The sequence below is a fragment of the Neoarius graeffei genome, chromosome 21, assembly GCF_027579695.1.
Source record: "Neoarius graeffei isolate fNeoGra1 chromosome 21, fNeoGra1.pri, whole genome shotgun sequence".
Classification (NCBI taxonomy): domain Eukaryota; kingdom Metazoa; phylum Chordata; class Actinopteri; order Siluriformes; family Ariidae; genus Neoarius; species Neoarius graeffei.
In genome coordinates, this window is record NC_083589.1 from 56,574,138 (window position 1) to 56,586,416 (window position 12,279).

The following is a 12,279-nucleotide window of genomic DNA, read 5'->3' on the forward strand; positions in this document are numbered from 1 at the left end:
AAAAGTACAATTTTTCATTCTTTAATAATTAAAAAAAAAAATCTTTTGCAAATTGCTGTGGTACACAAGAGGAACCTCCAGATATGGCGTTATTGGAGAATTATCAACTTTGGCGTGGCAGCAGTAACCCGTGTTGAGCCGCATCACACCACCCAGTTGCTGATTATTTTCCTATAAACAGCACACCCTGAGGGTTTCATTCTTTACATGATGCAAATCACCATTATTACTTCTGACAACAGAAATGAACCATAGAAGCTTCTTGTCTCCTTCTCATCAATACTAGGCTCACAGGGTTCCCCCCCTCCATCAGTTCCAAACCCAGACTGAAAGGCATATAATGATATATCGTGTGATGATAAATCGTGAAAGAAATTTATTATTCAAATTGATGAAATAAAAAGAATGACTCGTGATTATCATCAGGACGCGTAATCTGTGTGTCTTAGCTTAGACAGGAGATGACGCAAGAACATACAATAGCAGGAATGCGCATGACTTCACTGTAGGCAGAAGTAACACAGCTCGAATGCAGTGAAAACACACAAAAAAATCTAAAATGGGAAATTGAGCTTTTTTCATGCAAACTGCTGAAAGCTAAAGAAAAGAGAAGAAAAATGGAGGTAAATGTTCATAAATTTTATGAAGAAAAGGCCTCTGTTATTGACATTTTTCATTTGAAACATTTTTGTTAATAAGTTATATTTTACTCCAACCTTTACAAATGTGGGTAAATAATTATTGTTGGTTATTAAGAAAATTAAAGGGTTTTTTTTTTTATTTAACAAACTGAATATTTATGCTGATGTTTAAATAATATTGGCTGGCGTTGAGTGCTGTATCAGATATATTCCATTCAGCAAGCATGATACTGAATGAGTCGAAGACGAGTAGCTGAATGGAATATATCTGATAGACCACGAAAAAAAAGTCATTATTAATTATCATTATTATACATACACATTCCTTTTGGGTGTTCAACGTGTCTTTCTCTTTCAAAATTCTCTCAAAATCTTCTGTATTTAACAAAGCAAACCTGGCGGCCATGTTTGTTTACAAATTGTCACAGTCACTCGCTATTGCAGAAGTTTTACATTTAATACGTATCTTATGCCATTTTCAACTCACTGCGACAGTTTATTGTGGGCGCTGCCGGCGAACAAAGAAATTTTTCTGCGTATGCGCAGCAGAAAACTTTCACTGGATATTCGCATCAGCTCTGACATGTGATGTCATGTTGTCTTGACAACAGTGCAATATCATAAATCATATTCAACGCTCATTCTCCATTAGGTAGAGTGATGTAATACATGTAGGATAAGCGATATGCTAACAATATTGCATGCTATCAAACCAAATGAATGAAACCTGCTATAAGGGACTAGAACACGTTTTTATTCCACGGAAAAAGTGTCCTGTATGTATAATAATTAAAAATATAATGGGAAAATTGTATCATGAACCAAATATTGCGAATCGTTACATGCCAACAGACTGAAGCGGTGGCGTCATGACTGGTCCGGGTCAATGTTATAACGGTGTAGTAATGAATTCGAGCACAATGCTCACAGGGACAAACTAATGTCAGTCTCGGATTTCAGAGCCCTGTAGCACGACCTTTTTCTGCTTGTGGCTGGATCCTGATTAACAAGGATTATAAAAACGCACTGCATGGTCTGAACTGTACTTGCTCTACATCGTATACACACTGAATCCCACAGAGCCGAATAAATTTCATTGCTTAAGGGGTTAATTCAATATTTTTTTTTCCTGTGTGAACATCAGTGGAGAGTTTATTTATAATTTGGCGCTATAAATACCAATGGGGTCCACAGTACTTTTTACAGTACTTTCAAGTGTTGAGTCATGAGTTATATTAGCTCTGGGCTGATGAAAACCTAAATAAAAGATTATTATACAGCGGGAAAGTAAAGCATAATGATATTACACTGTACATGTTGGAAAAAAGGGAGGCACCTTGGGAGGAGATTGACTATAAACAAATGCTTAATGTTTATTGAGTATATTTAAAAAAAAAAAAAAATCAGATTTGTCCCCCCACCAAAGCAAAACCAACAAAGACAGCAAAGCACACGCGAGACATATATAGACAGGAGGAGGAAATAAGCCACTGAAAACAAACGCTGAGGCATCATCCACATGCAGATGATTCATACATGCCTTGTGTCATGTCGAGTTACATACGTGTAACAGAACGTGTAAACACTGAAAAGTAAGCATCTGACCTGATGGAAGCACACGAGAGAGAGAGAGAGAGAGAAAAAGAGAGAGAGAGGTGTGTAAGTGCTGTGTCTTGTAAAGTGCAGACCCCTTTACAAGAGGGCAGGAAGTGCAATAGGGGAGTATGGGTTTATTTAAAAAAAAAAAAAAAGGTCATGTGGACAGAAAGACAGGCTGATAATGAGTTAATTCATGTCTGAAAGATCAGCAACACTTCCCAGGATTCTTAATTTATTTTCCGAAATCGGAAATCTGACTGGAATGAAGCTGCATACAATAATCTGTCAAAAGTTGAATATTAAATAACTCTGTCCTTTAAAAAAAGCGCTACAAAATGTTCCAGCTGATGAGGAAATCCCATCCTCATTGGTCCTTTCTGTGTATCTCATCATACACGATATACAGTCAGCCAATCAATCAGTGACTGGGCGTATCCCATAGCAACGCAGCACGGCTTTGGTTGAGATACAACACAACACAACAGATGACCGATGAAAGTGAAAGTGCATGACCCTAGTCGCCTACGTCGCTGTCTTGGTCCCCGATCACCCACAGGAAGTGGAAGCTCAAGGCCAAGAGGGCGGTGCCCAGCAGGTCTCCCAGCGCCGTCAGGTATGGGATGGTGAAACTGTCCGGGTCCTTCCCAGACTTCCACATGGCATGGACCATCCAGTCTGCTATACACAGCAAGAGGAACACCTGAGAGACAGACAGGCGCAGATTAAACACGTTTTAGGAGTCACAGTTGCTCAAAGATTCCCCAAGACGAGGTGAGTAGTGAGGAGTGTAAAATTAGGATGAGGCTATGTTAAGTGATTCCATTTGACTTGACTGCTCCCTGTACACACACTTTTGGGAAGAGGCTCTGAGCGGGAGTGACAAGTGCTGACACACAATTAACACAAACTGGATCAATGTCTGGGTGTGAAATTTAGACGCCTTTATTCTGCTTCACTAATTAAACCTATTTTCCACATTGTGAAAGTGTGTGTGTGTAATCCTGATGAAAGGAGAACTCTGAAGTAAAGTACACTCACTGAAGGTGTTATGTGAAATGAATTAAGTACCATTAACTCCATAATTATTGGCACTCTAAACAAAAAAAAATGACCAAATGAGATTATAATTAACAGTTATTCCACAAAATCGAGTCGTACAAGAGCGGATAGCCAACGAGGCGCACACTGCCGAGTCGGCTATAAGCCATGTACGATGAGATTGAGTGAAATAACTTTTATTCTATCCACATTCACTGGATTTTGAGAAAGACAGCATTTTTAATTATTGCAAATTTGATAAATGAAAACTTTATACAAAATGTCTGGCAAAATCATTTCCACTGAGAATGTAAACAAACTGGCGAAATGACAAGCAATTTATGAAAAATGCTATAATTCTTTAAAAATAAAAAAAGAAAACCATAAGCTTACCATCAAATACTTTTATTCCATATTTTGTTGCTTTCTTTTGTAATTTTTGGGGCTTTTGTTTTTGAGTAGAGTTTTTAATTTCATCCTCAGTTGGTTCAGCAACACATGCCGCCATTTTCTTCTTTAGGGTTTTTTGGTGGTTGGCAAACCAAGTTAAAGGTGCATTACTGTCACTGACTGGGCTGGAGATATTGGGGGGGAACTATATTCTTTTAGCTATTTGTTCCTTTTAAATACTTGATAAGTTTCATTTTGTTTTCCTCTACTCATGGTATATGAGCTGATATCCTAGTACGAGAGTAGCCAATCAGAGCACACGATTGCTTATATCCAGTGAACGTGGATAAAATAAAAAAATTCAAAAATGTATATTTTATATATAGATTAGATTAAACATAGTCATACAATTTTGATACCATATATATATTTTTTAAAACACAAAGCCTTCTTAATGGCCCGGTCACACCGCCCGAACTTTGCTGGAGCGTTCCTTGAACGGTAGGGAGGGGGGGCCGAATTTCGACAACGCTCGTCACCGCGCACAAAATGGGAAAAAAAATCGAAAACACGGGCGTTGGCTTAGCGGTGCACCGCTGAAGCTGGCGTTGCTTTAGCGTTGGTTTAGCGGTAGTGAGCGTTGGTTTAGCGGTGACGCGAGCGTTGGTATAGCGGCGTCTTGCGCATGCGGGCTTTGGCTCGGCGGGGGTATAAAGTTGGTTTAGCACCAATCATAGCAAGTCTCTCAGCATCCATGGTGATACAGTTTTACTGTAACTTTGAGCAAATTCGATATAGATGAGGTCTGAACTCAACGGCAGCTCGATTCCAAATGAGCTCCTGGTCCATTTCTCCCGTATTTATAGCCAAATTCTGGTCCCGCTCCGACACCTCTATACCAACGCCAAACCAAAGTTCATCGCCGCCATGGATAGCTGCTTCAACGCCCGACACCGTTCCAGCAACCCCGTGTCCGCTCGTAAAACGCTTACAACCGCTCCACCGAAGTTTGTGCAACGTTTAATCGCCGACCGGGCAATGCTGGCGAAGCAGCGGTGGTCCAGCGTTCAAGATTTCTGCGTTGGCCTAGCGGACCCAAGTGTCCACGAACTTGCGTCTAGCGGTGCCAAACTTTGACTGGGCGTTGGTGGAGCGGGGGTGAACTTTGCCGGGGTGGAAAATTGCCCCCTCCTCACCGCTCGCAATATTTTGTGCAGCTCAAAACTTTCGGAGCGGTAGGAGTGCCCCTCGAGAAACATCAGCGGTGGCCGAGCGTATACGGCGTTGCTTTAACGGGGGCCAACTTTTGTTAAATGGTGGTGAACGGTTACAAGCGGTGATGAATTTTTTTCACCGCTCCAGGAACGCTCCAGCAAAGTTCGGGCGGTGTGACCGGGCCATAAGTAATATTTTTCCCATCTATGCACTGGTTCCAAAAATGATTCACACCCCTACAATTAATACTCTGTGAAGCCTGCATTAGGAGAGAATAATATGCTCATGCTATTATTAAACCAGTTAACTAATGCATTCACTAGTTGCCACTTGTGAAAAACCTCATGGACATGATGGATGTGAGCTTTCATACTGAGTGAGCCCAGATTCCGAATCAGTGAAGGTAATTTTGCTGAGATGTTATTAACATTACAGGGAACTGTGTCACACTATGAGAAAGAAGTTAATGTCAAAAGATTCAGATACACAATAGCCAATAACTTACGCCGTTCACTTGGGCGAAGTTCACATGCCAAAATTTCTGCATCGGTTTCAAGGTCGTTGCGTCGGAGACTCAGTATGTAATTTCTGACTGCCAAAAAAACTCCACCGCCTTTTCTTTCACCCCTGTCCCGTCTATGGATGGTGAAATCAGAAGCAGGGAGTAATTCGCAGTCCAGAATGTAGTCTTTCAACCATGACTCCACACAAAAGACAAGGTCCTGTCCAATCGACAAGGCTTGCAGTTCACTACACTTCTTAACCAAAACTGATTCCCCCTTCACTAACTAATGTGGCCACGTTTAACAGTATGGAAACAGTTTTCCCTGAATTTTTAACGTTTACCACATTGCCAATCCTCTGTAATCAAGTTTACAAGGCTGTGATGCACAGCAGTAATTTCAGCTAACCTGCTTAACTTTTGTGTGCATCTCATCTCATTATCTCTAGCCACTTTATCCTGTTCTACAGGGTTGCAGGCAAGCTGGAACCTATCCCAGCTGACTACGGGTGAAAGGCGGGGTACACCCTGGACAAGTCGCCAGGTCATCACAGGGCTGACACATAGACACAGACAACCATTCACACTCACATTCACACCTACGCTCAATTTAGAGTCACCAGTTAACCTAACCTGCATGTCTTTGGACTGTGGGGGAAACCGGAACACCCGGAGGAAACCCACGTGGACACAGGGAGAACATGCAAACTCCGCACAGAAAGGCCCTCGCCGGCCACGGGGCTCGAACCCGGACCTTCTTGCTGTGAGGCGACAGCGCTAACCACTACACCACCGTGCCGCCACACACACAAAATGAATATATAAAACTGACCTTCCTTTGAGCAGATTGAGTTTCTGGAGCATCACATTTGTGGGGTCAATTAAATGCTCAAAAGGGCCAGAAAAATGTCTTGACTATATTTTCTATTCATTTTACAACTTATGGTGGTAAATAAAAGTGTGACTTTTCATGGAAAACACAAAATTGTCTGGGTGACCCCAAACTTTTGAACGGTAGTGTGTGTATATATATATATATATATATATATATATATATATATATATATATATATATATATACACACACACGATTGCTCTAAGACAACGAGGGAGGCTCAGCCTCCTCTAAAAATGACGAACATCGTGTAGGATGAATTGCGCTAGGCTTATGTTATAGCCGACCTTATAACATTGCTATTTCAGATCCAGAATCATAGAAATATATGTGCTCAACCCAACTACAGTGCGAAATCATTCCGTTATAACTTTCCCCAGTTCGCCTAATGTGTGCGTGAGTTTTTCCCCCTCGTGACAGCGCGATGCAGCCCAGCCTCAGTGGACTTCAATGGCATTTGGGAGCTATGCGCTTTTCAATATCAAAATGCAAGACGGTTATTGGACAAATACTGCGAAAATGCCCACCCACGGACTCCGAGCCTCACAGTGGGAGGGACATGGCAGTTTCCACGAGGAGACTGGTGATTGGTGAAAGCGGCCGGATATTTTCTTTGATTGACAGCTCGTTTCAAATATAGACAGGCAGCGGTGAATTTCAGTTCAGTCCCATGCGGATTCGCAAGTGCTGTGGTGTATTGTAAGAGATCAGCTTACATTTCGATTTCATTCATTACATACGGTTTCTACCAGCTTTTTTAGTTTGTATATATTTTCATTGTAAATAAAGTGTAAATATAGTGTTGTCAAGTTTGCTATCTTAGTTCCAGAAAGTTCGTTTATTTGAGTGACTGAACTTGAACTTGAGGAGGCTAGTCAGCTAGCAAGAAAGCTGCGTACGGATACCAAGCATTGCTGATTTAATTTTGGCGAAGCCATTTGCCAATCTTCCTTTCGAGGAAAAAATTAAAATTAAAGAGCATGGTAGACCAACGCCTCAAACTGACTTGGTGAAAAAGGTAGGGAATAATACTCGCTCCTTTCAGCTCTCCTGGTACGAGAAAGTGAATTGGCTAACACCAAGTGACCCACATCAACAACAGTAAATAGGCTACTTTAGTAATATGTCATGGATGGACCAAAAATATAGAATCTATTTAAAATGTTTATGCTGAGTATATTATATTGGAATATATATTTTTCTGGATATGAATTAAACACAGCTACAATTTGGAAAACATTTTTAAACAAAAACACAGCCGAGAACATTTCACACTACAGACCTGGATTAAAAGTGAAGGGTTATCAAAATTGTCAATAAAACATCTCAGTCAAAATAAGTAAAATATAGGGAAAGTGTGTTTGAATGAAATGTGTGGCACCCAGCTCTATGTTTGGCTCCCCAAGGTCAGTGCTTGTGCCTATTCCAGAACACTCTGCTGTTACTGCTGAGGTTCCTGACAAAGAGCTGCTTTCAATAATGATCAATTTTTAAACAACATGCCACAATTTTAAAATATTAAATATACCCCCCCAACACCACCATCATGTATATTGGACAGTAGGCTAATGGGCCAAAAGAACCTGTTATTTCACAGTTTGTGACCCTGCCAACAATCAGCCAGATCAGAGGCAAGAGTATGGGCAAAATTGATGTGTTTTTTCTTTTAAAATCTGGAAATATCGTAACCGGCCAGCCTCCCCTGTTTGAAAGACTACCAGCCGCCACTGATATATATATATATATATATATATATATATATATAAAATATAAATAAAAATGTGTGTGTATATGAGACTTTCATTTAGCAGAAAACTAAAGGCAGCACATTAATCAGAGTGACAGACTGGTGTGAAACTCTGGGAAGCAGAGCACTGGTGGACTTGGCACTCAGAGTAACTGAGGACGGTGCAGTCATTTACTCTGGATTACACTCGGACAGAGAGGATTAAAAAGCTTTTTTAGTGGTTTTCCAAGTCTATTTACATCCGATGGTAGATAAGTAGATACTTCATTAATTAATTGATCAGTGTGAAACAATATGAAGGTTATATGAGGAGTATTAAGACAAAAGTTGTTAATCAGTGTGTACGCAATACATATAGCTGTGTTACATAATGCACGAGGCCCTTTTTCTCTCTGCATGCTCTCTCTTTATAAAATACTTTTCAATCTGTAGTGTAGTTTTGTCTGCAAAGTCTAAGAATTGCACTAATTACATATAAACAATGGAGAGAAAAAACCCTTCATGAAAATATGGAACAAAATGTGATGAAGTTGCTACAGAAACTAAGGGCTACTTCAGATGGATGATGGTTTGCTAATTTACACAAATTTTAGGAAAGCTAACAGGATCAGGGATGAATTTTCCACCTTCCACACACATTTACCCCCAGACAACAACGAGGCCAGTCAGGACTGTACACAGCACGTATACACACACATAATTGGAGGCTGATGACTAAAAACGTCCTCTCTGTTTCAAAAATGTTTACTGTCTCATCCTGTAAAATGCTTGCTTGCACTCTCTCTCAGACAAGAGTGCAAAAGTTTGCATCCCCCACTTTAAAAAAAAAAAAAGATTGATGATACTTTTATTTGGTGTGTGTCCAACAGTACTTTAATTTTTCACAATTTATTTATTACAAAGAATTTCAAGATGTTAAAATGAAACATTCGCCCTTCAACTAGACAAGAAGCCAAGACTATGTTGACAAAATGGGGGGAAAAAAATATTTAGAAAAGAATCAGTCAGTCAGTCATCCTGACGCTCCAGACTTGATCTGGAAGAATTATTACAAACAAATCCTGGCAATTTTGCCCAGAATATTACTGCGGAGCCTGATAATTACCACCGAGAGGTTGTTCAGCAGATACACAACAGGATGGAGGCAGTTAGAAAGGAAAACAGAGGATATGCACGTCATTAGAGAATATTTAAATAACATTCAGATATAATGGAGTTTTTTAAATTTTTAAAATCTGTTTAAAACACACACGCACACACCATTGTGGTGTTTTTATAAATTATCCCCTTTATTTTATCCCAAGGGTAGACACTGTAAATGGTTACCAGCTATGAACCACAACTGAGAAGTAACAGTCCAACACAAATACCTGTATGACTGTTTGAAAACGTGCACATACTGCAAATGGCATCAATATGCAACGTGTCACACCAGCTGCACGTCTTTGTGTGGTCTCGGCCACTCAAGAACTTTCCCACGCCGTTGACGAGAGCGTTTCTTTTCTCTTTGCCCTCTTGAATGTACACTGCACCCACCGTGGTGCTCTAATGGGCCCTCTGCACAGGCTCAGTGTATACGTAACAACCGTGTGCCAAGATCCATTCATGCAACAAGCAGCCACTCGTTTCCTTTGGAATTCTGCATGTAGGCCTTGTTCCTTTAATGGTGTAAAGGTCAAAGGTTATGGGACAAAGATCAGGAATTCCGTTTGCCTTCTTGAGCTCATCCCATCAGCAAGCCTTTGTCACAATCGAAACTCTTGCCTGATCGCCATTTGTTCCTGAAGAACAAATCAGATAGTCTTTCACGCTGAATTTACAGAGGTTATAAGATATCTACAAATGTTTTTACAACAGTATCTGTAAGAAAATGCCTTCATCCACAAGTTTCTTCCTCTCTTCCAGTATTTACTCTCACCATTTTTTTTTTAAAAACACACACTGACTTACTGGATATGCATGACCGTGAAGAATATCCATGATATTCAAAAATCAGAAGAGATGAAAGCAGCTCAGAAGGCACCATTATGTGAAAACATTCAATTTGTACATGATATGATGCCTTCCTGCTTCTAAATGCAGCTTTAGAAGGTAGCATTTTCTGCTTTTCTGACACACCCAGTGTTCCATGGTTGGAATTAATGATGTCATGATTACAACTGGCTTGTGCGATATGACCACACAAACTACACAGCTATAAAAGTATGGAAATCATCCACTTTTAAATTTTCCTTCAAACAATAAATTGAAGGGAAATGGCTTGGATACACAGTGCATTCCAAAAGTACTGGAACAGCACCTAGATTTAAATAGCAGAAAATGAAATCTGAAATTCTGATCCATTGTCTAATTTTCATTTTTTACCAAAATCTCAAACCAAAATGCATCAGGGTATAGCAAAAATAAAAGAACAGGCTTTGCTGTCCCAGTACTAAATTTCCTTTTCGAGTCTCCTGGCATCCATTCACAGCAAAAACATTTCACTATAGTTCTATCTGGATCATCAAAACACTTTAAAGCAGAACAGCATGCTGTGTCTCACCAGCTGCTTCAGGAACTGCAAGGAGAAATAAATAAAATAAATAAATAATCTGGTGCATATCAGGAAGTATATTTTAGGAAAGGGTTCAATGTCTTTGTGGAAAAGTGTTAAAAAAAAGATTTACTTCTGTGATCAAATTCTAATATGAACACAAATTACAGCTGAACACAAATATAACAATATCAGGATAAATTGATTCCCTACACGATTGACTAGAGCTTTTAGCTTCTCTGGGCCAACATAAAAAGGGTTTGTTTGACAGAACTCATTCGATTGACTGACACACAGTACAATGGGGAAGTCCAAGGAGCTCAGTGCAGATCTGAGAAAGAGGACTGTAGATTTACACAACACAGGAATGTCTCTTGGAGACATTTCTTAAAAGTGTGGATTCCAAGATCATCAGCTCAAACAATTGTATGCAAGTACAAGTTACTGGAAGATGGAGCCACTTTGCCAAGCCATTTTACTGGAAGAAGACCCAAACTATCACCCTCAGTTGAGTGGAAATTGGTTTGGATGGTCAGGAACCACCAAGGCACAGGCCTTACATGAACTGGAAGCTGCAGGAACACCAGTGTCACTATCTACAGTCAAGAGAGTTTTACATCACCATGGACTGAGAGGCTGCCATCCAAGAAAGACTCCAAAAATCCACACCTTCAAACTCGACTAAAGTTTGCAGCTGACCACACGGACAAAGAAAAAGCCTTCTGGAGGAAAGTTTTGTGGTCAGATGGGACAAAGATCGAGTTGTTTGGCCACAATGACCAGAGGTATGTTTGGAAGAGTAAAGGTGAGGTGTTCAAACTGTACCATCTGTTAAGCATGGGTAAACAAAGCAGATGGAATAATGAAGGAGGAGGACTACCTCAGAATTCTTCAGCATAACCTCAAACCATCAGTTAGACGGCTGAACCTTGGACACAATTGTGTGTTCCAACAAGACAATGACCCCAAAGACATCAAAAGACATCAAAGTTGGTTGTGGAATGGATAAAGTAGGCCAACATTAAGCTTAAAACAAGTCCTGAACTCAACCCTATCATAAATGTGTGGACTGTGTGTAAAAATTTTATCCATGCCAGAAAACCAACAAATTGGACTGAAATCTACCAATTCTGCCAAGAAGAATGGTCAAATATCAAACCAGAGTTCTGCCAGAAGCCTGTTGATGGCTACCAAAAGAGTCTGGTCAAGGTGAAACCTGATTAAGGACATTTAACCAAATATTAGGTGTGCTGTATGGGACAATTTTGACTGTGTGTTGATTTCAGAAAACCCAAAACAAATTTAACTCTTGTTTTCTTTCCATTAGGATGTGTGACTAATATTGTACAATCATTATTCCACAGGAAAAGAACAGTTCAAAGAAATTATCAAAGTTCAATATTGCCATGACATTCATGTCCATGATGACATTCACGTCAGTGTATATAAACTTCTGACTGCAACTGTACATTTGACACATTGTGGAAAGAAAGGCACAGAATCTCAATTAAACAAGGCAAACGTTTCCACGAAATATCTCCACATTTGTATTTAAGAACTTACAAACAGGATGGAGATTCTGATAAGACAAAAGTCTTATCTTTTTTTATGCACCCAGCATCATGTCTCATCAGAGCATCCAATATTTTCTCCAAGTCGTTTTCTAAAAGTTAAACCTTCAAATAAAACCTTACAATTCCATACCGTTCCTGAATTTCA

General features: G+C 39.9%; 1 protein-coding gene across 2 annotated transcripts in view; it reads right to left on the reverse strand.

The window, feature by feature from the left end:
- slc41a2b (solute carrier family 41 member 2b) overlaps positions 1-12,279 on the reverse strand; it is a 71,650-nt gene continuing 59,371 nt past the window's right edge. The window contains exon 11 of one of the 2 annotated variants that reach the window (XM_060903400.1): positions 1-2,940. In XM_060903400.1, coding sequence (XP_060759383.1) covers positions 2,755-2,940 — 186 coding nt within the window. In that variant the 3' untranslated portion in view covers positions 1-2,754. Of the gene's footprint in view, positions 2,941-9,319; positions 9,809-12,279 lie in introns of those variants that run through there. The other variant, XM_060903401.1, reaches the window with a different exon arrangement.